General features: G+C 43.7%; 1 protein-coding gene across 1 annotated transcript; it reads left to right on the top strand.

The window, feature by feature from the left end:
- Positions 1 to 478: 478 nt before the first annotated feature.
- DNAJC21 (DnaJ heat shock protein family (Hsp40) member C21) lies at positions 479 to 27,911 on the top strand. The gene is made up of 12 exons (XM_070743462.1): positions 479 to 1,029; positions 3,968 to 4,061; positions 7,796 to 7,919; positions 9,978 to 10,100; positions 11,440 to 11,744; positions 13,116 to 13,273; positions 14,816 to 14,903; positions 16,391 to 16,546; positions 18,731 to 18,770; positions 20,652 to 20,833; positions 24,432 to 24,510; positions 27,449 to 27,911. The coding sequence occupies exons 1-12, from the start codon at positions 933 to 935 to the stop codon at positions 27,611 to 27,613; spliced, it is 1,611 nt and encodes a 536-aa protein (XP_070599563.1). The 5' UTR covers positions 479 to 932; the 3' UTR covers positions 27,614 to 27,911.
- Positions 27,912 to 27,989: the final 78 nt, after the last annotated feature.

The raw sequence follows: 27,989 nt of genomic DNA, 5'->3' as shown, positions 1-27,989 counted from the left end.
AGTCGTATATTTTATAGTCAAGTTTGGAGTGGTTAATATTAAGCTTGAATCTGTTGTGTGCTGTTGTGTTGTGGTTGAAGCTGAAGTAGTCTTTGTCAGGCAGGACATTGCAGCATATGATCTTGTGGGCAATACTTAGATCATGTTTAAGACGTCGTAGTTCTATGCTTTCAAGACCCAGGATTGTAAGTCTAGTTTCGTAGGGTATTCTGTTACGGGTAGAGGAGTAAAGGGGTCTTCTGGTGAAGTATCTTTGGACATTTTCGAGGATTGTTAATGTCAGAAATGAGGTATGGGTTCCAAACAGATGAGCTGTATTCTATGACTTGTGGACTTCAACTCCCAGAATCCTCAACCGGCTTTACTGGTAGGAGGAATTCTGGGAGTTGAAGTCCACAATGGCAAAGAGTTCCAACCTTGGCGATTTTAAGGCTTGTGGACTTCAACTCCCTGAATTCCTCAGCCAGCTTTACCGGCTGAGGAATTGTGGGAGTTGAAGTCCACAAGCCTTAAAAGTTGCCACGGTTGGAGACACACCCCCCCCCCCCCTGCTGCCCTGGAACGTTCGGCCCCTCAGCTTTCCACGAGATCAATGCCAGCCTGAGGCAGCCTCGGAACGTTCAAATTCCCGACGTTCCACGCCATTGGAAACCTCCGCGCCAGGTCGCCGCTCCTCCTCCTCCCGCGTTCCATCCTTTTCCCTCAGATGCCCTTCCCGGCCCTTCCGTCAGTTCCGCCTCCCAGCCCGGCAAGCGAGGAGGAGGAGCTCGGCCTCCGCTCTGCTGCTTTTCCGGTCCTTCCCCCTTTTTTCCACCGCCGGCTGTCTCGTCCCCCTCATCGCCCGCGGTCCTCACGTGGAGCCGGTGCCGGCCGGGGAGAAGGTGGTCGGCCTCGGGGGCTGAGCGAGAGTCCCCCACCCGTGACGGCCGAGCATGAAGTGTCACTACGAAGTGCTGGGAGTGAAACGCGACGCGGCCGACGAGGACCTCAAGCGAGCCTATCGGAAGCTGGCCCTCCGCTGGCACCCAGGTGACTATTCACCTCGGCCAGAGCCCCGAAAGCGGTTTTTGGTTCGCGCTGCCCAAGGCTTCCTCCTCCGACCTACCCTTTCCTCAAAACGGGGGGAATAAAAACCAGGGGCACCAGCTGGGTGGGTGCGCATGATGGGAATTGTAGTCCAGGAAGGGGATGGTGTCGTGCAGATATCCGGTATTGGAGTCGGGGTAGTTAAGCCACCGTCCAGCCATGGAAAGAAACCCCTTGGCCCAAGGGTAGGCAAAGTTGGCTCTTCTATGACATGTGGACTTCAACTCCCAGAATTCCTCAGCTAGCATGATTGGCTCAGGCATTCTGGGAGTTGAAGTCCACAAGCCATAGAAGAGCCAACTTTGCCTGCTCCTGCGCTTGGCCTGTCACTCTCTTCCTTAGCTTAGGGTGGCAGGTCAGTAGCTTTAGACCAGGGGTCCCCAGCCTTTGGGACCCTCAGGGACCACCCAGGTTTAAAACCCCGCGGACCACCAAATTCATAATTTTAAGTCCCGCAGACATGCATTTGTGAAATAATGAGCAGAGAACTTCCATTTTATTAATATGGAATGCACCTATTTAATGTAATTACATTATAAATGCTTATATAATCATAACAAACCCTTTAAAGGTTGTTTAATTGTAATAAAATTATTAAAGGTGGTGTAATTATTACAAAATAATTGAAGCTTATTTGATGGTGGCTTGCTGATGTTGTTGGGAAAGTCAGTCCCATATTCCAGAGCTGTAGTCCCTTCCCTTCCCTCCCCCTTTCCTTTCCTTCTTTCTTTTCCTTCTCTTTCCTTTCCTCTTCTTTCCTCCTCTCCTCTCTTCTCCTTCCCCTTTCTTTTCCTTCTCTTTCTTTCTTCTTCTTTCTTTCTCTCCCCTCCTCTCCTCCCCTCCCCTTCTCTTTTCCCTCTTTCTTTCCTTCTCTTTTTATTTATTTTATTTATTTATTTACTTTTTTTGGATTGGTATGCCGCCCCTCTCCGTAGACCCTTTCCTCTTCTTTCCTCCTCTCCTTTTCTTCCCCTTGTTGAGCAGAGATACTTGGCCCATAAACTGTTGGGCAGAGAGTGTTTTGCCCACACAGAAGTTAACCCACCAAGTGGCCACTTGGACTTATTACTACATTGGTCTACTGAAGATTGTGTTTATTCATCTCTAAGCAAATACAAATTCTATTGGATGTAAGCTAGTAAATCAAGAGAGCCTGATTGTTTTTACTGGTGCTCTTATTAATTAAATCCCAGCAGGATGTTCACACAGAGTTTGGCAATGAATTGTTTTCATGAGTCATAACAGGTTAGTCTGGCATCAAGGCTTTTAAGATGCTTCTTAAATACAGTATCAATTTAATACCTGCCTGACCATACGGTAGAATCCTTTATATGATTATACAAAGATAAATCCTGCTGACCTAGATAAGCAAGCTTAGAATTGCAGCCTACGGTAATGAAAATAATAAGGTTTGTAACAGCAGTTCAACTGCTAGCCTTCCCTATACAGTACCTCTTTATTGAAATATAGAATAAAATAGAGATAGAAATGGAATGGAATGGAATTCTTTATTGGCCAAGTGTGATTGGACACACAAGGTTGTCTTTGGTGTATATGCTCTCAGTGTACATAAAAGAAAAGATACATCTGTATGCTAATATACATGAAGGTTTTCTATTAGCTTACAGAGCTTGGATTCATTGAATGAGTTTGGAAAAAAATATTGCAGAATATACTGCCTGGTACTACATAACTAAGATAAATTTCATGCTGACTAAACTAAATTATTAATGTATTTTAAAATGAAAACTTTTTAGTTTTTAGTTAGCATTTTATTACAATAAATTTGATTTTTTAAAATCCAAATTAAATATATTTTTAAAAAATCCTATTTTTATTTTTTATTTAAAAAATCATCTATTTTTATCCGCCCTGCTCTGAATAAAGATCATGGTAATTTCTGTATACTAATGGGAAACTCTTTCACTGCATTTGTAGCCTTCAGTTTGCCAAAAAACGAACAAGATCCAAAACTCTTGAAGGGTGGAAAAAAACCAGTCCAGTAAAAATAGGGTTTGCTCAGTAAAGCAGGGAATACTGATCCTTATCAACAGTTAATGCTGGAACATATTATCCCGCTGTATAGAGCACTGGTGAGACCACATTTGAAATTCTGTGTTCAGTTCTGGAGACCTCACCTACAAAAAGATATTGATGAAATTGACCGGGTCCAAAGACAGGCTACAAAAATGGTGGAAAGTCTTAAGCATAAAACGTATCAGGAAAGACTTAATGAACTCAATCTGTACAGTCTGGAAGACAGAAGGAAAAGGGGGAACATGATCGAAACATTTAAATATGTTAAAAGGTTAAATAAGGTTCAGGAGAGAAGTGTTTTTAATAGGAAAATGAACACAAGAACAAGGGGGCACCATCTGAGGTTAGTTGGGGGGAAAGTCAGAAGCAACGTGAGAAAATATTATTTTACTGAAAGAGTAGTAGATGCTTGGAACAAACTTCCAGCAGATGTGGTTGGTAAATCCACAGTAACTGAATTTAAACGTGCCTGGGATAAACATATATCCATCCTAAGATAAAATACAGGAAATAGTATAAGGGCAGACTAGATGGACCATGAGATCTTTCTCTGCCGTCAATCTTCTATGTTTCTATGTTTATTGCAGATACTCTATAGTTATTGCTTCATTTTGATCTTAAGAGTTCTATTATCAGAATTTATTTCCAAACAAATTTGATAGGAGCCCTCAAATGAAGTCTAATAGGATGTTCTAGAACCATGTAGGTTGGAAATGTGAGCTAGGAATTGTGTTTTTTTATTGGCTTCTTAAAATCTGATAATCACAATTGGCCCATGGTGGTGGTGGTGGGATTGTTTCTGTTTTGGATGAATTGATTGAATTCTGCTTCATTGACATTGCAGATAAAAATCTAGACAATGCTGAGGAAGCCGCAGAACAGTTCAAGCTGATCCAGGCTGCATATGATGTGCTGAGCGATGCGCAGGAGAGAGCGTGGTAAGTTTTGTTTTGCCTTCCTCTCAAGTTTTTCGCCCTTGGATACAAACTTGACAATTCCTATATTGGTTGGAGGAGATGCCACTAGGTGGCAGCACTGAGATAAATCACTTTTTTTGGCTGTGATTTTTAGTTAAGTTTCATTATAAAATAAAAATACAGTAATACCTCATGATACGAACTTAATTGGTGCAAGGAGGAGGTTCGTAAGATGAAAGGTTCGTAAGACGAAACATTGTTTCCCATAGGAAACAATGTAAAGTCAATTAATCCGTGCAACCAAAAAACCCCCCGCAAAAAAACGGCTTTCGGCGACTGCTGGGAAGCCGCGGGGCTGTTTTAAAAGGTGACAGCCGGCCTGGGGGGCTTCCCAGCACCCCCCCGAACCCGGGTTCGGGGTTCGGGGGGTGCTGGCAAGCCCCCCAGGCCGGCTGCGACCTTTTAAAACAGCCGCGCCGCTTCCCAGCTGTCTCCTGAAGCCGAACGCTAAAGCCGAACTTCCGCGTTCGGCTTTGGGAGACAGCTGGGAAGCGGCGCGGCTGTTTTAAAAGGTCACAGCCGGCCTGGGGGGCTTCCCAGCAACCTCCCGAACCGAACCCGGGGTTCAGCAAAATTTTGCCTCTTCTTACAAACTTTGTTCGAGTTACGAACCGGCGTTCGAGAGGCTTCTGGGAAGCCCCGCCGCCCGGCTGTCACCTTTTAAAACAGCCGCGCGGCTTCCCAGCAGTCTCCGAACGCCGGTTCGTAACTCGAAAAAAGTTCGTAAGAAGAGGCAAAATTTTTCTGAACCCCGGGTTCGTATCACGAGTTGTTCGTAAGATGAGGGGTTCATATCTTGAGGTACCACTGTACAGGGAAAATTTAAAAAGCTAAAAGAAAAAAAAGTGCTATGAGAAAAAAAGTGATGACTGACTTTTTTTTCAGTGCATTGAAATACATAAATTACATAAAGACCACTTTTGGTTTACATTTCACAATATTTCAAGCTATTTTTACAGTAATCATTCTCATCACCAAAATCTAAAATCAAAGTTTCATTTCCCCCCCAGTTTCGAGCAAAACATCGAGATGCAGTTTCCAAGTTGAAACAAAACTAGAGATGTTTTTCTATTTAATTTGAAGAGTTTAGGCGGAGTTGTACCTGAGTCCATCAGACCCTGAGTTGGCTGGGATATTCTGGGAGTTGAAGTCCTCACATCTTAACATGGCTAAGGTTGGGAAACTCTGTTACAGCAAGACCTGAAAACAGCCCACCGTTTAGCTGGGATTCAGGAAACTAATTTGGTTTTCCTGCTAATAGATACTATGCCTTGTTTATTCTGTGGTAGAAAGCTTCAAGGCCTCCAAGTTAGTTTGTTATTTTATATCTATCTGTCTATCTATAGGTCTTGGCATATTCGGGTTTCTTCCTGTATAAGGGAAGAAACCCGAATATGTCAAGACCTACATACCTACACCCGTGAAAGTCCACGAAAACATATGGGGACATGATCGAAACATTTAAATATGTTAAAGGGTTAAATAAGGTTCAGGAGGGAAGTGTTTTTAATAGGAAAGTGAACACAAGAACAAGGGGACACAATCTGAAGTTAGTTGGGGGAAAGATCAAAAGCAACGTGAGAAAATATTATTTGACTGAAAGAGTAGTAGATCCTTGGAACAAACTTCCAGCAGACGTGGTTGGTAAATCCACAGTAACTGAATTTAAACATGCCTGGGATAAACATATATCCATCCTAAGATAAAACACAGAAATAGTATAAGGGCAGACTAGATGGACCATGAGGTCTTTTTCTGCCGTCAGTCTTCTATGTTTCTATGTTTCTATATTTCTATATGTGTGTGTGTGTAACATATTTTTGCTGATAATGAAAAGGAAGGGAGACTAGTATAGATCTATTCAAGCTATTTTGCTCTCATCAGCTAGCCATACCTTTACCGGGATTTACCTGTAAAGCAGTAGCTTTAACTTAAGGTAGCCCATCTGGTCCTAGTGTTTTATTGCTCTTTTATCTCTTAATCGCTTCTGATAATTCCATCATTGATATTTGTTCATTTAACATAGTTTTCACTGTTTTAGGTACTTTGCGTAATTCCGCTTTTTACAAATATTGTTTAATTTTCTCTTCTGAAACTTTCTCTTGCTCATACAGCTTTTCATAATAGTCTTGAATTATTATTTTTTTATCCTCATTTTGACAGTGTAAGGTTCCTTTCTCATTACTCTTACTATGTATCAACTTCTTCTCTTTCTTTGTTTTCAATTTATATGCCAACCATCTTCCTGCTTTACAGTGATCCCTCGATTAGCACGGTCTCGATTAGTGCGAAACGCTACAACACGGTTTTTCAAAAAATATTAATTAAAAAATACTCCACGGTTTTTTTGCTATACCACGGTTTTTCCCACCCGATGACATCATACGTCATCACCAAGAGTCACTTCTCTGTCTCTTTCTCTTTCTTTCCTGTCATTCTCTGCTTCAATCATTTTCTCATTTCTCTTTTTTTCTCCCCTTTTTTCTATCATTTCTCTCTCTCTTTCTTCCTCTCTCACACTCTCTTCCTCCCTCTCTCATCTCTTTCTTTCCTTCTCTCTCTTTCCTTCTCTCTCCCCCCCACCACTTGCCCACGAGAAGAAAAAAAGCAACCTCTGCCGGGCAGCTCCCCTTGTGCCCCCGCTTTGTGCCTGCCTCTTGTCCCTCTCTTTTGGGGATTTTTTTCCCTTTTCTGTCTGAGTGCGTCTGTGTGAGCGCGAGAGAGGGAGTGCGTGTATGTGTGTGTGTGTCTGTTGCGGCTTGGGCTGGTCGGCCTCGGAGGCGGGAGAAGGCGAAGAGGTAACAAGCGGGGAACCCGGCGGGGTGGATGGCGGCGGCGGCATGTGTGTGTGTGGTGGCCGTCTTCAGCTTGGGGTCGCCGCCGGCGTGCTCGAAGGACGCACCGCCGCCCGCCTTGGAGCCCTCGAAAGCCTCGTCGTCTTCTGTGCTCTGCTCGCCGCTGCTCTCCAAGCAGGGCGCAGCGGCTGGGAGCGCGCGCCTTTTCTCCCCTGCGTGGATCCTGGCTAGCCGTCGCGCCTCTCTTGAAGATGGGGAGTCTGGCGACGCGCTGTTTTCCCCCACCGAGGACAATCGGGGTAAACTCTTTTGGTTGGGAACCAACCGGCCCGGTGCTCTTTTGGCTCTCTTGGGGTTTCCCCTTTGCCTGGGCAGCAGGAAGACCCAGGGAAGGTTCCTTTGGCCGCCCAACAGCTGATCTGCTCCGCAGCGTGGCAGCAGCGAGGAGCCGAAGATGGGGTTTCCCCTTTGCCTGGGCAACGGGGAAACTCCATCTTCGGCTCCTCGCTGCTTCCGCGCTGCGGAGCAGATCAGCTGTTGGGCGGCCAAAGGAACCTTCCCTGGGTCTTCCCCGCTGCCCACACGCAAACTCCACCATCCGCACCACTATAACACGGAAAATCGATTAGCGCGGGAGGTCTTGGAACGTAACCCCCGCGCTAATCGAGGGATCACTGTATTCGCATTTTCAAAGAAATATTGTTTAGCATTTTTTATTTTTTGTGTGTGCCAGTTCTTCTTTATCTAGTAGATTCATTTTATGTTTTATTAGTTCCATTTAAGTTTTTTAAAAAATCTTTTTATTTGGTTCTTCCTGTAACTTAATTCCAGTCTCTTGTGTTCTATTAATGTCTTTTGATTTGGCTTCTTTTTGGTTTGTTTGTTCTCTTTGTTTTTTAGGTATGACAATCACAGGGAAGCTCTTTTGAAAGGGGGCGTTGATGGAGGCTATCAAGACGACAGTCTGGATTTGGTCCAGTACTTCACCGTTACATGCTATTCTGGTTATGACGATGATAAAAAGGTCAGGCTTAAGCAGTGAAGGGCTGCAGATTCTTTTTTTTACTACCACACTGTGGGTGTGGCTTATTTGTGTGGGTGTGGTTTGTCAGCCATGTGATTAGGTGGGAGTGGTTTGGCGATCATGCAACCAGAGTGGCTTAAAGGTCACGTGACTGGCTTAAAGGTGGCCAACCTGACGTCACTCACGTCAAGGGTTTGGGTTAGTGTTAGGGTGCCTGGCCTCTCCTCACCTCAAAGAGATACAATTTCCTTGTCTATTTACTATTACTGAACATCTAAAATATACTATTTAATTCTATGTATATATGCCATATGTGTACATACACATTATGCACAGGCACAAATGTTTTTGACGTTTTTTAACAATTGCACTTAATTTAATTTAATTTATTAGATTTGTATGCCGCCCCTCTCCGAAGACTTGGGGTGGCTCACAACAACAACAGTACAATATACAAAGTACCAATCCAATATAAGTTAAAAAAATGAATTAAAAACCCATAAATATTAAAAACAATCATTACTACACAATCACACCATTCTCACATATTACAGTCAAAAAAGGTGGTGGTGGGAGAAAAATAGTTATTCCCCCCATGCCTGGCGACATAGATAGGTCTTCAACATCTTGCGGAAGGCGGCAAGAGTGGGGGCAATTCGAATCTCCGGGGGGAGTTGATTCCAGAAGGCCGGGGCCACCACAGAGAAGGCTCTTCCCCTGGGTCCAGCCAAATGGCATTGTTTAGTCGACGGGACCCGGAGAAGGCCAACTCTGTGGGACCTGATTGGCCGCTGGGATTCGTGCAGTAGAAGGCGGTCCCGGAGGTATTCTGGTATTCTGGTTAATTACCACAAATTCATTTAATGATTGTGATAATTTCCTTAACCACCACTGCAAAATGTCAATAATGTGATGACTCGCTTTACAACTGTCATGACTTCTGCTGATTCAGCTAGAGAGAAGTCGTTTATATGTGGAAGGAGATAGAACACTTTTATGTGATTAGAAATATGAGGAGATGAAACCTTTTAAGTCTGCCAGCTCCATTTGCAATCCGTTTGCCAGCTCTGTCTGATTCACCTCAAAGCATCTTTCGGCTGTGGCGAGGAGGGCGTTTGCCCAGGTTCGCCTGGTGCACCAGTTGCGGCCCTATCTGGACAGGGAGTCATTGCTCACAGTTGCTCATGCCCTCATCACCTCGAGGTTCGATTACTGCAACGCTCTCTACATGGGGCTACCTTTGAAAAGTGTTCAGAAACTTCAGATCGTGCAGAACGCAGCCGCGAGAGCCATCATGGGGCTTCCAAAATTCGCCCATGTTTTTTCAACACTCCGTGGCTTGCATTAGCTGGCGATTGGTTTCTGGTCACAATTCAAAGTGTTGGTCATGACCTTTAAAGCCCTACATGGCATTGGACCAGAGTACCTCCAGAACGCCTGCTACCGCACGAACCCCAGCGACCGATAAGGTCCCACAGAGTTGGCCTTCTCTGGGTCCCGTCGACTAAACAATGTCGTTTGGCAGACCCCAGGGGAAGAGCCTTCTCTGTGGCGGCCCCGACCCTCTGGAACCAACTCCCCCTGGAGAATAGAACTGCCCCCATCCTCTTTGTCTTTCGTAAACTACTCAAAACTCACTTATACCACCAGGCATGGGGGAGTTGAGACACCTTTCCCCCAGGCTTTTTTATACTTTGTTTTATGTTTGGTATGAATATGCTGTTTGGTTTTTTAAATAATGATAGGGTTTTATATGTTTTTTAACATTAGATTTGTTCCATTACTATATTGTTTTTATTACTGTTGTGAGCCGTCCCGAGTCTTCGGAGAGGGGCGGCATACAAATCTAATAGATAATAATAATAATAATAATAATAATAATAATAATAATAATAATAATAATAAAAGCAACATTGGCTCTCAAGACAGGAACCCAGTGGAGAGCTCACTGTTGACAGCTCAGAAAATGAAACCATTATTCCAGACATTGTTGTGCCAAAGTCTTCTGCAGTTAACAAGCCTCTTTTTCTCTCTGAATGATCATATTGTTTGTTTCAGGGATTCTATGCAGTCTATCGGCACGTCTTCGAAATGATTGCAAAGGAAGAAGAGGAATCCATAGTTGATGAAGATTTTGAAGGATTTCCAAACTTTGGAGACTCTCAGAGCGACTATGACACGGTAACAATTCTGAAATTCATACTTGGCCAGTTGCCTTGTTAGGGTCGGCTCAGGTGGCACCAACTTATCTATAAGCTTTTGACATCACCGGAACTTTTCCTTAATTAAAGAAAAGGGGAAAAACTTGTGGCCTTCAACTCCCAGAATTCGTTGGAAAGCAAAACGCGAGCAGAAGAAAGGAGTTTCCGTTTTAATTCCAGAGATCAGCATAGTATGCAGCTTTAGTACAGAACAGTTGAAATAAGCCATGCCCAGACTCCTTGCTGTCTCCTCCTTTGGTGCTCACACAGCAAATACAGTGGTACCTCTACTTACGAACTTAATTCGATCTGTGACCAGCTTCTTAAGTAAAAAAGTTTGTAAGAAGAAGCAGTTTTCCCCATAGGAATCAATGTAAAAGCAAATAATATGTGCGATTGGGAAACCACAGGGAGGCTGGAGGCCCTATTTTCTCCCAGGAGACTCCTAGAGAGGCCTCATAGAGGCTTCTCCCCACCTTTTCTGGCCCTGTTTCCTCCCAGGAGATTTCTAAAGAGGCCCCACAGAGGCTTCTCCCCACCTTTTCCGGCCCTGTTTCCTCCCAGGAGATTCCTAGAGAGGCCCCACAGAGGCTTCTCCATGACTTTTCCGGCCCTGTTTCCTCCCAGGAGATTCCTAGAGAGGCCCCACAGAGGCTTCTCCCCACCTTTTCCGGCCCTGTTTCCTCCCAGGAGATTCCTAGAGAGGCCCCACAGAGGCTTCTCCCCACCTTTTCCGGCCCTGTTTCCTCCCAGGAGATTCCTAGAGAGGCCCCACAGAGGCTTCTCCCCACCTTTTCCGGCCCTGTTTCCTCCCAGGAGATTCCTAGAGAGGCCCCATAGAGGCTTCTCCCTGCCTTTTCTGGTTACAGTTTTGGAGGCTCGAGTTGGTAAGTAGAAAATGGTTCTTGAGAAGAGGCAAAAAAATCTTGAACACCCAGTTCTTATCTAGAAAAGTTTGTAAGTAGAGGCATTCTTAGGTAGAGGTACCACTGTACTGTTTCATTTTCAAAATAGTCTTCAACTCTCTTACACACTGGGGGGATGTTAGCCAGGTGAATACCAATGGATGCTGGTAGTCAGAGGCAGAATTCACACACACACACACTCATTTTCCTCCACAAAAACTAAGATCCATCTTATACGCCAGTGTGACTTATACATTGAAAAATACGGTAGTTTATCTGCTACCATGTGCTGTAATTTAACTATGCAGACTCAGTTTTAATCAATGACTATAACAATATCACTGCCTTGTGATTGGCCTCTTTTAATTGTTGGCCAATGTCAATGTCTCTGTTTTTCTCCCTGTCTCCGATTAGGTGGTCCATTGCTTTTATGCGTACTGGCAGAGTTTCTGTACCCAGAAGAACTTTGCATGGAAGGAAGAATATGACACTCGGCACGCGTCCAACCGCTGGGAAAAGCGAGCCATGGAAAAGGAGAACAAGAAAACCCGAGACAAAGCCAGGAAGGAAAGGAACGAACTGGTCCGTGAACTGGTGGCGTTTGTGCGGAAAAGAGACAGGCGAGTTCAGGCCCACCGGAAACTCTTGGAAGAGCAGAACGCAGAGAAGGCTAAGAAGTCAGAAGAGCTACGGAGGCAGCAGAGACTGAAACAGGCCAAGTATGATGATTTGGATCAGTGATTTTCAGCCTGGGTGGTTTTCTAGAATTTCAGGCAGCATGCTGCATGAACACTATCTTTAAAATGGTGCAGATCCCAAAAGGCAACACAATCATTAAAAATGGGAACTAACTAAAACAGGAACTAACATAATTTTTTTCCAAGCCAGGTGCTTTCCAGAATGTATAGGTAGTGGCCATGCTAGCTGCGGAATTCTTGTCTAACTGATGTTTCTATCTGGCCTAAGCTCAAAGACCATAATTTTAATTTTAATAATTTTAATTTTAATAATTTTAATTTTAGCCGCCCCGAGTCTTTGGAGAGGGGCGGCATACAAATCTAAATAATAAATAAATAAATAAATAAATAATTTTAATTTTAATAATTTTAATTTTAATAATTTTAGTTTTAATCATTTTAATTTTAATCATTTTAATTTTAATCATTTTAATTTTAATTTATTTATTTTTTATTTTATTTTTTTTATTTATTTTCGCTGGCAGTTGTTCTGTCGGGCTCTCTGGCATACTCCTCCCCAAAATTCACAGGTACAAATTTCAGACACACACACGTTTGAAAATTCAAAACAATGTTCTTTATAATGAAAAGTCACTTAAACCAAGCCCTCTTTTGGTATAGCAAAGAGCACTCGTCTCCAAACAAACTGGTAATTTGTACAAGTCCCTTATCAGTTCTGTGATACTTATCTTGCAGCTGTGAGGCAATTCACAGTTCTTCTTCTTTCACAAAGTGACACACACTTTGCTCTGGTTTAGTTTCAAAGCGGGGAAAAATCAGCACACAAAAAGTCAAAGTCAGTAAAGCAGGCACGAAACACAACGATCAGATAATGCTCCACAATGGCCAAACCCACAGGCTGCTATTTATAGCAGCCTCACTAATTACCACAGCCCCACCCAACCACAGGTGGCCTCATTTTCTTTGATAATAATCTCTCAGTTGTTGTTGCCTATGCATCGCTCTCTGCATGCGTGGCTGTGTCATTAACTCTTGTTCTGAATCCAAGGAGGAGCTAAATAATTGACCTCCTTCTGAGCTGTCTGCCACCCTCTCCTCCTCCCTGTCACTCATGTCTTCTTGGTCGGAGGAGCCTTCATCAGCAGATTCCACCGGGGGCAAAACAGGCCTGCAGCATGTGGATGTCTCCCCCACATCCACAGTCCTTGGGGCAGGAGCAGGGCCAGAGCTAACCACAACAGCAGTGGGCCAGTCCTTTGCTGTTTCCAGGACGGCCCCGCGGGCCAGATCTAAGCACCCCATTGGCCTTGAGTTTGACATGCCTGGTTTAGGGTATTACCCAATGCCAGGCTATGAGAATCCCTGCCTTTTGCTTCCCTCTTCTTTTCAAAGGCTGGCTGAGCAGTACAAGGAGCAGAGCTGGATTACCATGTCTGATCTAGAGCGAGAACTTCAGCAGATGGAAGCTCAATATGAAAAGGAGTTTGGAGATGGTTCTGATGGGGAAGAAGAGGAAGAAGCAGAAGAGAGGAAAGAGAACCAAGAAGAGGGTGAGGATCAACTGGCGGTTGGTTGCTCCTTAAGAGCAAGTGCGAACTGTTTTTCTTGGAATAGTTTGCTTGGGTGCCTAATTTCCTCTATTGATGTCCAGAATAAGGACTTCATAACTATTAAGTAAACATTAACACAACTTGTGGAGCGTTGATTCTCACTGTTGCAATTTGGTAGCTATTCCTCCCTTTTACCAAGAGATTGATTTTCTCAATCAGTATTCTGTGATCCCTGGACCAGATCAGTCCTGAGTGGCGCAGTTCTCTCCATGTGATTCCTGGATATTTTACTCTTGCAGTTGTTGAAGGTCCCTTCAACTCTGCTGATTTCCTGCTCTCCTGTAGAGATGTAGGGAGGTAGGGAAAGCAAGTAGGATGCTTGGCTGCATAGCTAGAGGTATAACAAGCAGGAAGAGGGAGATTGTGATCCCCTTATATAGAGCGCTGGTGAGACCACAGTTGGAATACTGTGTTCAGTTCTGGAGACCTCACCTACAAAAAGATATTGACAAAATTGAACGGGTCCAAAGACGGGCTACAAGAATGGTGGAAGGTCTTAAGCATAAAACGTATCAGGAAAGACTTCATGAACTCAATCTGTATAGTCTGGAGGACAGAAGGAAAAGGGGGGACATGGTTGAAACATTTAAATATGTGAAAGGGTTAAATAAGGTTCAGGAGGGAAGTGTTTTTAATAGGAAAGTGAACACAAGGACAAGGGGACACAGTCTGAAGTTAGTTGGGGGGAAGATCAAAAGCAACATGAGAAAATATTATTTTACTGAAAGAGTAGTAGATCCTTGGAACAAACTTCCAGCAGACGTGGTAGATAAATCCACAGTAACTGAATTTAAATATGCCTGGGATAAACATATATCCATCCTAAGATAAAATACAGGAAATAGTATAAGGGCAGACTAGATGGACCATGAGGTCTTTTTCTGCCGTCAGACTTCTTTGTTTCTATGTTTCTATGTACTAGTTTGGTTACGTAAGCACTTAAATTCATAGCTCGATATTGGTAATAGAACAGGGGTGTCAAAATGGATTTCTTTGAGGGCCAGATCAGCATTGGGGGGCAGAGATGGGACAGATGCCTCCTGCAGCACCTTGCTGGCCAAAATGGGGTGTGCAGAGGCCCCACGCGGCCCATTTTTGGCCTCCTGCAGCATTCTGCTGGCCGAAAATGGGAAGTGGGGGGGTGTCTCACGGGGCCTCCATGCACCTCATTTTTGGCCAGCAGAGGCACTACGGGCTAGTCCTTTGAGATTTCCAGGCCAGCCCCATGGGTCAGATTTAAGCACTCCCTGCTTCAGGAGGCTGAAAACAGGCCACAGAGGGGGGAGCACTCAGCCTCCTTGCAGCCCATTTTGGCCAATGGAGGCACTGTGGGTCAGTCCTTCGATATTTCCAGGCCAGCTCCATGGGCCACATTTAAGCCCCCCCTGCTTAAATCTGAGCTGAGCTTGACACCCCTGCAATAGAAGAAAAGATGGTCCGATCATCAACCGTCTTACACAGAAATATATGTATGTATTTCAGACAAATTAAGTGAAGAACACGATGCTGCCAACCTTTTGGATGAGCTCTACTGTCCCGCTTGTGACAAATCCTTTAAGACAGAGAAAGCGTAAGTTTTTCTTTAGATGCAAACTAAAATGTGGATCAGCTCACCTGCCTTGTTTTATTCAAACCCTTTCTTGGTCACCATCGGGCATCCTTTCCTGTTCAGCCGGCTTATGACACAACCCTTCAATTAAAGGGAAAAAATAGCCAAAGCAGACACACACACGGGAGAATGCAATTAAAGTTTCTTTATCCAAACAAAAGAGCAGCAAAACTCCCTTTTTAAATTCAAAGGGATTTCTTGTACAAACAAAACACACTTGAATACAGTAAGATAACGAAGACAAGAAAGAAATCCAGGCAATAAACCAGTAACTGTGAAATTTGTCACAGCTACTGTTTTTCAGACCTTGCAAAACTCACAATGATTTATAATCCTAAAGTCCTGAAATCCAAACAGAGTCCTGAGCACAATACTGAAACAGCAAGTCACGGTCCAAACAAGTACGATCAGATAATCTTTGTTAGTACAGGATACATGATTGTTAGGGATTGCCATTGTAAACTGCATATTGTAATGAGTTAATGTGAGAGTTAATGTGCACTTAAAGGGTTAACTTGTACTTGCACAGTTAATATTCAAGGCTGTTTCGTCACTTCCTCATTGAAGCTGTAAAAGCTCATTATTTTGCTCGGTCATTTCCTTTACTTTAGTTTTGCCTGAGACAGGGGAGTTGTATTAGCTTCGTGCTTGTATTAGCTTCGTGCTTTATCTATATTGTGTTTAAGCTTCGTGCTTGTATAAGCTTTGTGTTTTTATCTATATTGTATTTTAGCTTTCATGCTTGTTATCTATATTGTGTTTTGCTTTGTGCTAATCTTGTAATTGCTCAGTGCATATTATTCTGTATTTGCTTCGTGCTTATTCTGGATTGTTTACATTTTGTTTATATGTAAATAATACTTATTTAACTAAGTCTGTGTCTTGGCTTTATCACCCATCCACGCTCTGTTAAAATTCTCTGCTCGGTATTGTCGAAGGTTTCATAGCATAGCTAACCGAGACAAGCCAACAATCTTCCACACTGCGAGGCCGGCACGCTGCCAATTTAACAGCAGCCCTAATTACTTGAACCCCACCCAAACACAGGTGGACTCAACTATCTTCTGTAATACTTTTGAAGCTGTTCTCTCCTATGCATAGTTCTACGCATGCGTGGGTCTATCATTGTTTCCTCATCCGAATCTAACGAAGATAAGGAGGATTGGCTTCTCCTTGGGCTGCCTGCCAAGCCCCCCTCATCCATCTCACCGACACTTCCTTCTTCAAAGGATAATTCACTAGCCGACTCTTGTCGGCAGCAAAACAGGCCTGTGACATTTGCATGTTTCCCCCACATCCACCTCCGCAGGAGCTGGGCCAGAGATAACCACAACCCTTGCAAACCATGCAAACTGTTCAATTTCTTTTTGAATAAAGGGCAGCTGTTCTTTCTGGACTCAAATCTTGTCCCTCGTAGTAACATCCCTCTGATCTCTCTCTCTCTGTAGGATGAAGAACCATGAGAAGTCCAAGAAGCACCGGGAGATAGTGGCTTTGCTCCGGCAGCAGTTAGAAGAAGAGGAAGAAGCATTTTCTGTCTCCACGGTTGAAGAGAACGGGTGGAACAGCGAAGAGGAGGCAGAAGAACCAATGGCCAAACAAAAGTATTTTTATGGAAAATATGCAGCAATTCAGACTTCCAAAGAACAGACATTGTTTCTGGTTTCCAAAGCTTCATGAGGGAGCCGGCCAGGTGTCTTATTTCAGGATGTGTCATCCCATGCTCCATGCTCATTTTCCCTAGCACTTGACAGACAGACAATTAACAATCTATTTGAATTGATTGGTTTTGATTGATTTTATTATTAATTGGACTTTTATGCCGCCTCTCTTTGAGGACTCGGGGCGGCTCACAGCATACAATAAAATAACGTATAACAGCCTAAATCCAATTAATTAAATATAAAATCTAAAAAATCTAAAAAAACCCAAAACCATTTAAAAACCCAGTCATTCCCATTCGATCAACTTTCTCTCAACACTTTCATCGGCCAGGGGAAAAGGATATAATCGGCCCAAACCTGGCGGCATAAATGAGTCTTAAGAGTCTTGCGGAAGGCAAGGAGGGTGGGGGGAGCTAATTCCAGAGGGCTAGGGCCCCCACAGAGAAGGCTCTTCCCCTAGGTCCCGCCAAATGACATTGTCTAGTTTTGTATTTAATCCTCTCTCAGCTTCTTTTCTTTAACCTTCATGGTTTCTCTGAGTTCATCAATCTGTTCTTTCTCTGCCAAGATACATGCTTTCCCCTTCCTCTATAACAGGGGTGTCAAACACAAGGCTCATGGGCTGGATGTGGCCCGCGATCAGCGGTGGGGAGCAGCTTTTGGTCAGGTGCGCCATCCCGGTAGGAAATTCCGGGATGTGCATGCAGCTGTGCGTTACCAATGTGCACACTCACACCTCTGCGTGAGATTTGGTTTCTGGGCATGCACAGCAAGCGAAACTTTGTGTGAGAATTTCAGCAATTTTTAATTTTTACACAACATCCTCAGCGAAAATTGCTGAAATCTCATTTACGCATGCATTCTCAAGCGAAATTTCGCTTGCCGCGCATGCGCAGAAGCCCAATCCCGTGCATATGCGCCTGCGATGACCTCCAAGGACAAACCGGTAGCGCTGAGGACAAGCAATCCTTCACTGCTCGCAATGTTGTCAGATCCAGCCTGCAGGGCCATCCTGGAAAATATATAATCTGCATTGGTTGCCGATCAGTTTCTGGTCACAATTCAAAGTATAAAGCCTATAAAGCCCTTCATGGCACCAGACCAGAATATCTCCAGGACCGCTTTCTGCTGCACGAATCCCAGCGATTGGTTAGGTCCCACAGAGTTGGCCTTCTCCGGGTCCCGTCGACTAAACAATGTCCTCTGGCGGGACCCAGGGGAAGAGCCTTCTCTGTGGCGGCCCCAACCCTCTGAAACCAGCTCCCCGGAGATTAGAATTACCCCCACCCTCCTTGTCTTTCATAAACTTTTTAAAACCCACCTCTGTCGCCAGGCATGGGGGAACTGAGACATCTCCCCCGGGCCTATACAGTTTATGCATGGTATGTTTGTGTGTATGTTTTCTTTTTAATAAGGGGTTTTTAGTGACTTTTAATTTTTAGATTTGTTATATATTGTGTTATTATTGTTGCGAGCCACCCCGAGTCTACGGAGAGGGGCGACATACAAATCTAATTAATAATAATAATAATAATAATAATAATAGTAGTAGTAGTAGTAGTAGTAGTAGTAGTAATAATAATAATAATAATAATGGGGCTGCCCGTGTTGCTTCGGCTTAGTCTACCCAATACGAAGAGGACATGTTGGACTAGCACAGTTTCACCCCCAGTCTACCCAATCCAAAGAGGGAACGTGCCAGGGAGACATATGTCATCTCCAGCTGATTTTTGGCCTTCTTTTTGGCCCTTTTCACTCTCCTCAGGCTTCAGGGAAGCCTCTTGAAGCCTGGGGACAGCAAAAAAAGGCCCAACGGCCCAAGCGGAAGTTAGGAAATGAACTTCCGGTTGGCCCATTGGGCTGTTTTTCACCATCTTCAGGGTTCAGGGAAGCCCCAACCGAAAGTTTGAAGTTCGAGTTGGTCTGTTTGGCACTTTTTCTCCATCCCCAGACTTTAGAAGTCCAGAGGCTTCAGTGAGGCCTGTTCGCATGCACCGAGGGGAGGGGGGCAATGCCGTGGGGTTGTGCGCATACACGAAGGAGCAGTGCAGGGGTTGTGTATGGTTTTAAGGGAGGTTAAAATTGGTTGTTTTGACATTGTGGCTTTTTTTCTCTCCTTAATAGGCTGTCAAAGAAACAGCGAAGGAAGCAAAGAACAGCAGGGGTAAGTTTTTGTTCTTTTTTTAAAGCTGGGATTTCCCTTGGGATGCTTTCATGTTCCGATCTGCAGAATCAATGGTGGCACTATTGATTGATTGATTCATTCATTCATTCATTCATTCATTCATTCACTTATTGGACTTTCATGCTGCCCTTCTACGAGGACTTGGGGCGGTTTACAACATATAACGGAACAATATATAATGTCTTAAACTCAATTAATTTAAATTTATAATCTAAAAAACCCCAGAAAACCATAAGAAAACAGTCATTCCCATTCGGTCAACTTACTCTTAACATATTCATTGGCCAGGGAGCTAGAGTCTAGTGGCCCCAAGCCTGGCAGCCTAAGTGAGTCTTGAGACTCTTACGGAAGGCGAGGAGGGTGGGGGCAGTGTGAATCTCTGGGTGGAGCTGATTTCAGAGGGCTGGGGCCCACACAGAGAAGGCTCTTCCCCTAGGCCCTGCCAAACGACATTATCTATTTGACGGGACCTGGAGAAGGCCAACTCTGTGGGACCTGACCTTTCGCTGGGACTCATACGCCAGGAGGTGGTCCAGCAAATAATCTGGTCCAATGCTATGTAGGGCTTTATAGGCCATAACCAACACTTTGAATTGAATCCGGAAACCAATTGGCAGCCAGTGCAATCCGTGGAGTGTTGGAGAGATATGCGCATATCTGGGCAAGCTCATGACTGCTTGCGCGGCTGCATTCTGCACAATTTGCAGTTTCCGAACGCTGTTCGAAGGTAGCACCATGTAGAGAGCATTGCAGTAGTCGAACCTCGAGGTGATAAGGGCATGAATGACTGAGCAGTGACTCCCTGTCCAAGTAGGGCCGCAACTGGTGCACCAGGGGAACCTGGGCAAACGCTCCCTCTCACCACAGCCGAAAGGTGATGTTCTAATGTCAGCTGTGGGTCGAGGGGGATGCCCTCTCTGAACGGGTCAAAAGTCATCCTCCCCCCGGTTGATGGGCAAACAGAAGGAAGTGTCCTTGGGAGGCAGAACCCACAGCTACTCCATCTTGCGAGGCTGAGTTTGAGCTTGTTAGCACCCATCCAGACCCTAACAGCCTCCAAACACCGGCACATCACTTCCACTGCTTCACTGAGTGGACACGGGGTGGAGATGTATAGCTGAGTATCATTAGCATACTGATGACAACTCACCCTGTGTCCTCGGATGATCTCACCCAGCTGTTTCATGTAATATATGTTCAGTTCTGGAGACCTCACCTACAAAAAGATATTGGCAAAATTGAACGGGTCCAAAGCCGGGCTACAAGAATGGTGGAAGGTCTTAAGTATAAAACGTATCAGGAAAGACTTAATGAACTCAATCTGTATAGTCTGGAGGACAGAAGGAAAAGGGGGGACATGATCGAAACATTTAAATATGTTAAAGGATTAAATAAGGTTCAGGAGGGAAGTGTTTTTAATAGGAAAGTGAACACAAGAACAAGGGGACACAATCTGAAGTTAGTTGGGGGAAAGATCAAAAGCAACATGAGAAAATATTATTTTACTGAAAGAGTAGTAGATCCTTGGAACAAACTTCCAGCAGACGTGGTTGGTAAATCCACAGCAACTGAATTTAAACATGCCTGAGATAAACATATATCCATCCTAAGATAAAGTACAGAAAATAGTATAAGGGCAGACTAAGGTATAAGATGGACCATGAGGTCTTTTTCTGCCGTCAGTCTTCTATGTTTCTATGTTTGTTTGTTTGTTTGTTTATTAGATTTGTATGCTGCCCCTCTCCGAAGACTCGGGATGGCATACAAATCTGTTTAACTGTGGTCTCAACTGTGGACTACCTCTATCTAGGCCATTATCTCCCATTTGTTCCTCTGAAGACGCTCCTGTTCTTCCAACAGACCCCAGAGGACTTTCCCAAGGACAACGTTCCTGAGCCGCAAGTCGAAGAGCCGAGCCCAGTTAGCAGTAATGACCCAGAGACGATATCTCCAGAATCAGAAAACGTCAGCAAAATCTACAATTTGGACGACGCTGGAGAACATTCAGCACCTACAGTAGATTCCAAAACTGAAGCAAAAAGGTAAACATAGATACCAAAGAGAGTTGTTGCTAGCGAAATATAAAGGCTTTTGACTTGTGAAAATTCAATTTAGTTTAATTTTATTTATTTAACACCTTGCAGAGTCTGAGGGGTGTACAGTCATAATAAAATAATACAATATAAAATGTGAAACAATAAACAATGGTAATACAATGTATTATTATTATTATTATTATTATTATTATTATTATTATTATTAATATTAATATTATTATTATTATTATTATTATTAATTAGATTTGTATGCCGCCCCTCTCCGAAGACTCAGGGCGGTTCACAACAGTAATAGAAACAATATAACAGTGAGACAAATCTAATATTAAAATAAAACATATCTAAAAACCCCAACAATTTAAAACCATACAATACATACGTACCAAACATAAAATATAAATGCCTTGGGGAGGATGTCTCAGTTCCCCCATGGCTGGCGATAAAGGTGGGTCTTGAGTAATTTGCGAAAGACAAGGAGGGTGGGGGCCGTTCTAATCTCTGGAGGGAGTTGATTCCAGAGGGCCGGGGCCGCCACAGAGAAGGCTCTTCCCCTGGGGCCCGCCAAACGACATTGTTTGGTCGACGGGACCAGGAGAAGGCCAACTCTGTGGGACCTTATCGGCCGCTGCGATTCGTGCGGTAGAAGGTGGTTCCGGATGTATTCTGTTCCAATGCCATGTAGGGCTTTAAAGGTAATTACCAACACTTTGAATTGTGACCGGAAACCAATCAGCAGCCAGTGCAGGCCACGGAGTATGAAACTGGGCTGGGGTGCTACAATACATATAAAACAGTAATGGGCAGCCAAAATTTTTACTGCCACACTGTGAGTGTGGCTTATTTTGTGGGTGTGGCTTAATGGTCATGTGACTGGGTAGGAGTGGCTTGCCGGCCATGTGACCAGGTGGGAGTGGCTTGAACGATCCTCATCGTCCAAGTGAACTGTTAAGTGCTCGACTTACAACTTTACCAGTGTCGCTTGCTGAGGTGACAATTTGCTTTGCGTTTCCCACACTCTCCTTCCTGGGTCACGTCCCCCCCTGCCTCAGGCTGGGTAGCTAGGCTGCCAGAAGCATAAATGCTGCCAGTGCCTCTTCCACCCATGCCTTCTGCTTGCACCTCCGGCAGGAGGTAGCCATGGGAAGCTGGAGGGGAGCCGGGCAGGAGAGAGGGAAGCTCATCAAGGCCAGGAAGGCCAGCAGCAGCAGCAACAGTGGGAAAAAGGAGAGCCTAGCCGAGCCCAGTAATCCAGCAAGTGACTGCCACCGATCACCTGGAGTTGTGCACGCAGCTTAATTTCCGCTGGTGGAACTGTGTTCCACTCCGTCCTGCCTGTGCCCACCCCTGATATAAACCATCAATGTATGTCTAAGGATTGTTCCTTTAAGAGGAGTGTGCCAGTTGACCATAAGAGGGAGCCAACAGAGTTCCTCTTGGGGGGAATATTATTGATTAGTTGCTGTGTGTATAGAGCTGTGTGCTGATACTGGTTTGTATATGATAGTTTGGCTTATATTTGTATGATTGGATTATATAACGACTTCTCTTTTTTCTTTTTAAAAAAATATTTTTTATTTACAAGACTATATACAAAGACAGAACAACATATAAACATCAATAGACAATATGCAATGTACAATAACAACGGAAAATACATTTAAAAGGTTGTGCTATGAATATTCTCAATATCCTGATATAGTATAGTTAAATAATTACATTGTATATAAATAAGAGATAAAGTTAAGTATGAAATAGCAGAAAAATTATAAGTAGATAGGTTTGGTTTTCGTAAATATCATATTTCATTCTTTTACTAAAATAGAATAAACACCAAACTGCTATTTTTGTATACATACAATCACAATTGTTAATTAATCAGATTGTCTTCTCTTTTTTCCCCTATTGTATATCCGTATATACTGTACATATTCTATATGTACTATTCTGGTTTATTTGACTGAATAGCTGCCACATTTACTCTGTATTAAGTCTGTTTTAGGGATATTATATTTTTTGTAAGCAATCTAACAAACAATATAACAGTAATAAAATAACCAATTAAAATAACCCAAAATGTCACATTTTGTTGAACTGGTTGTTTAGCGGCCTCCAGGCCTGCCGGCAGAGCCATGTTTTTACAGCCTTTTGGCAGTCCAGGAGGGTGGGGGCAGTACGAGTCTCTGGGGAAAGTTGGTTCTGTAGAACTGGAGCCACCACAGAGAAGGCCCTCCCCCACTGTCCCACCAATCAGCATTGTTTGGCCAACAGGATCTAGAGAAAGCCAACCTTGTGGGCTCTAGTCGGTCACAGGGAGTCACGTGGCAGAAGACAGTCCCGTGCCACCTGTGGCACCTGTGGCAGGTTTGCCATCACTGACGTAGCCTTTCATGATTTCTATGTTGAAGCTAAAGACTTCCTAACTAACTTCAGATTGTGTCCCCTTGTTCTTGTGTTCACTTTCCTATTAAAAACACTTCCCTCCTGGTTAAATAAGGTCTAGGAGGGAAGTGTTTTTAATAGGAAAGTGAACACAAGAACAAGGGGACACAATCTGAAGTTAGTTGGGGGAAAGATCAAAAGCAACATGAGAAAATATTATTTTACTGAAAGAGTAGTAGATCCTTGGAACAAACTTCCAGCAGATGTGGTAGATAAATCCACAGTAACTGAATTTAAACATGCCTGGGATAAACATATATCCATCCTAAGATAAAATACAGAAAATAGTATAAGGGCAGACTAGATGGACCATGAGGTCTTTTTCTGCCGTCAGACTTCTATGTTTCTATGTTTCCTCAAGTGGGAATAGATTTAACGGTGCCCACGTTGAAAATGCATACAGGTGTTCCCCAAGTGGTTGAGGGTTTTATTTTAAATTAGAAACATAGAAACATAGAAGACTGACGGCAGAAAAAGACCTCATGGTCCATCTAGTCTGCCCTTATACTATTTCCTGTATTTTATCTTAGGATGGATATATATTTATCCCAGGCATGTTTAAATTCAGTTACTGTGGATTTACCAACCACGTCTGCTGGAAGTTTGTACCAAGGATCTACTACTCTTTCAGTGAAATAATATTTTCTCACGTTGCTTTTGTTCGTTCCCCCAACTAACTTCAAATTGTGTCCCCTTGTTCTTGTGTTCACTTTCCTATTAAAAACACTTCCCTCCTGAAGTTGATGGCTATTTTTTAGCACCTGGGCGGCACCAGGTTGGGGAATGTTAGTTTGCATGTCAGTGTTCAGACGTGATGTTCTAGCATGAGTTTCCTCACCTTACAAACAGACTTTGCAGATGTCGTTGTGATTGTGAATTCCAACTATTCTGGCTGGAGAATTCTGGGAGTTGAACTCCACAAGTGTTAAAATTGCCAAGTTCGGGACCCCTGAGTTATCCTTGTCCCTGAGCTTGGCTGGGTTTTTTTTGCAAACGTTTATTACCAAACTAGGTAACATTGGAGTACTGATGATGTTGCCTAGTTTGGTAATGAAATGTCTGCAAAAACAAACAATGTTTTATATAATGTTTTATATAGTCTGTAGCGTCTGCTCAGAGACTAAGGTTGTCTTTATTGTTTTAGCAACCCTAAAGGTAAAGGAAAGAAAGCAAAAGAAGCCAAGAAAACATCTTCAAAGGCTTCTTCAGAGGACCAGGTAAAGGTAAGTACAAGAGATGAACTGTGACAAAAACTGGTTAGTCTTTTTGGTATCAATTACAGTGGTACCTCATCTTACGAACACCTCTTCTAATGAACTTTTCAAGATACAAACCCAATGTTTAAGATTTTTTTGCCTCTTCTTCCGAACTATTTTCACCTTATGAACCCAAGCAGCTGCTGCTGGGATGAAGGGGTTTCTTTCCCCCCCCCCTATTTTTAAGAAAGAAAAGGGAGGGGCAGCTTGGAGGAGTAAAGATTTTGCATGCTTGCAAAGGCACTGAAACGGTGTCTTTTTAAGAAAGAAAAGGGAGGGGCAGCTTGGAGGAGTAAAGATTTTGCATGCTTGCAAAGGCACTGAAAGGGTGTCTTTTGAAGAAAGAAAAGGGAGGGGCGCCCCCCTTGCCTTTCTTCCTTCCCACTCACCCTTTAGCCTAGCCTTGCTTCTTCCACCCGCCCCCTTTAGCTGCTCCTCCCTGCCCTCTGTTCGCCTCCCTTCTAAAGTTTGGGATTTTCCTGAAGGATTTGCACGCATTATTTGCTTTTACATTGATTCCTATGGGAAACATTGTTTCATCTTACGAACTTTTCACCTTACGAACCTCCTCCTGGAACCAATTAAGTTCGTATGATGAGGTACCACTGTACTAACTGTATCTAAAGACAAAAAATCTTTCCCTTTTGCGTGTGTTTGTTTAATGAAAATGACCTTCAGGTAGACTTAGCCACCCTCACGCTAGATCTGGCCATGATTTCGCTAGATCTGGCCATGCTGTTCTTTGGACTATAACATGGGAGTCACCTAGCAAGACCCCTAGGTATCAAATTCATTGTGTCAGTGTGGTATCTCGTAACCTATCGAGACTTTTCTTCCCCCTTCACTAAACTGGGTGTTGGCGTGACCGGGAGTTAGACAGCCCTGATTTAAACAGGTCAATTAATCAGTGGAACAACTTGCCACCAGAAGTTGTAAATGTTCCAAAACTGGAAATTTTAAGAAGAGGTCTCAAATGTTATAGTTTCCTGGCTAAGCAGAGGGTTGGAATAGAAGACCTCCAAGGTCCCTTCCAACTCTGTTCTGTTCTGCTCTGCTCTACTGTAATAGTACAGTACTATTTGGCCAATGTTCAGTCTGGGAACAAAATTGTGGATCATTCAGTGGTTCTCAACCTTTCTAATGCCACAACCCCTTAATGCAGTTCCTCATGTTGTGGTGACCTCTAGCCATAAGTCTAGCGCCAATTCTCCCAACAGAGCTTTAAGCTGATTGGCAGGAAGGTCAGAGGGACACCCCCGCTGTAAACGCCTGATTGGTCAGATTGTAAAAATATGTTCCAAGGCGCCAGAATAGAAGCTTTAGTTCCTAACACCATGGGAAGTTTGTCTTTTCCTATGGTGTTAGGTGGCCCCTATGAAACGGTCATTCGACTCCCAAAGGTTGAGAACCAACCCCCAGGTTGAGAACCACTGATTAAGGTCTGTAGTTTTATAGAAAGGAAGGCCAGCTTTAAATCTTAAGTTTCAGCAACAATTGTTAGCTGATAGAGGAGACCTGTGACCGGCCCGCCCGCTATCTGTGACCTGTCCGCAGAGGTCGGGGGCCGCTCCAGTGGGAGGTGAAAGAGCTCACCGCGTTTGCCGGGACTCCTCCACTTCCTGCATTCCTGATGAATCATGAGTAAAGCAGGAATCAGAGGAGTCCCAGCAGACGCAGTGAGCTCTTTTATCCTCGCACTAGAGCGGCCCCCGACCTCCTACCGAGAGTGGCCAAACACAGAAACCATGCAAACACTCCAGCGCAGTGACTGTGGTGCTCCACGTTGCCGTAAAGCAAACAATTAGGAGTCTGTAGAGTGGGTCTGTGTGTTTAGGTCTGGCCAGGGTCTGACATCACTGTTCCCTGTAAGCTGCGTGCGTATAATAGTAATAGATTTTGGTTTTGTTTTATTATTAATTTCTTTTAATAAAAAAAGGAATTTTTTTTCTTATCTATCTATCTATCATCTATCTATCTATCTATCTATCTATCTATCTATCTATCTATCTATCTATCTATCTATCTATCTATCTATACTTCTATGCCGCCCAGTCCCAAAGGGACTGTCGCTCAGACACTATACTTTTCCGCCCATACCGAAAAAAAATTAGAGGGAACATTGTCTGACATACTGTTAGTTTATGAAAAAAATAGCATATGTATACTATATACAGTATTGGGTAGAACTGAGTTAATTATATTAGTCCGGCCCTCTAAAACCATCCCAATTTCTCATGCGGCCCCATGGCAAAATTAATTGCCCACCCCTATGATAGAGCCTTGACCTTCCAGGTTTAGAGACAATATTAGAATTAAAATTCTTTATTGGCCAAGTGTGATTAGACACACAAGGAACTTGTCTCTGGTGCATAAGCTCTCAATGTAGCAATAGCAATAGCACTTAGACTTATATACCGCTTCATAGCACTTTTACAGCCCTCTCTAAACTATTTACAGAGTCGGCGTATTGCTGCCCCCAACAGTCTGGGTCCTCATTTTACCCACCTTGGAAGGATGGAAGGCTGAGTCAGCCTTCAGTTGTTGAGATTCAAACTGCCAAATTGCAAGCAGCTGGCAGGCAGCAGAAGTAGCCTGCAGCAATGCACTCTAACCATTGTACCACCGTATATGTACAACAGTAGGGATAGATCATTATTGTACAGTCCAGAACCAGAGGTGGCTGTTCCCTTTTTTCTGCCTGCTTGCAAGCTTGTAGAAATGTTTTGAAGCCCATATGGAGATCTCACCAGGCCTTCGTCTACTCCAAGAAATTCTTTTGCTACATTTTTGCTGCCATCAAAGAAATACTACATCAATGGTAAATGTCTACAGACATTCTCATGTATTATACATTAATGGTAATGTTCTTCCTGTGTTTGTTTCTCTTCTGCTTTTCCATTTACAGCCTGAGGGCCCCCTGCAGTGCGTTACCTGCAGCTGTGAATTTCAGTCGCGGAACAAATTGTTTGAACATCTGAAAACCACGGGGCACGCCAAAGCGTTAGCCACCCCCACTGCCAACGCAGCCACCAGCAGCAGAAGCAAGAAAGAAAAGCGGAGGAACAGATAGGGCTTCCGGCAAGCCTCAAGAACTGTGGGGTTATTGTCACGTCTAAAGGCATCTTGTTGGCCCAAAGAGAGACAGGGTGTGACTTAACCGGGATGAAGACTGCTGGGCCCAGCCATAAACGGAGCCGAAACACGTTTAAACCTGTGCAGCACTTGATACAGTATCTGTTTGTGTCACTATTTTGTTGCATAAAATTGGGCTAAAGGCTCTGGATTGTTCATAAAAAAGAGTCTTCTTGCTCCTTAGATTTGTAAAAAACCTATATGTACAGGCAAAGAAAATAAATTATTTTACTGTACATTTGTTTATTTTCAAAAAATGCACTTATTCATTTCATCTAGCGATGCCTTCTTTAACATTAAAAGCACCCTTTTTG

This window comes from Erythrolamprus reginae, chromosome 2, assembly GCF_031021105.1.
Source record: "Erythrolamprus reginae isolate rEryReg1 chromosome 2, rEryReg1.hap1, whole genome shotgun sequence".
NCBI lineage: Eukaryota > Metazoa > Chordata > Lepidosauria > Squamata > Dipsadidae > Erythrolamprus > Erythrolamprus reginae.
Note: the sequence above shows the minus strand (reverse complement) of the source record. Positions and strands in the feature narration are given on the sequence as shown.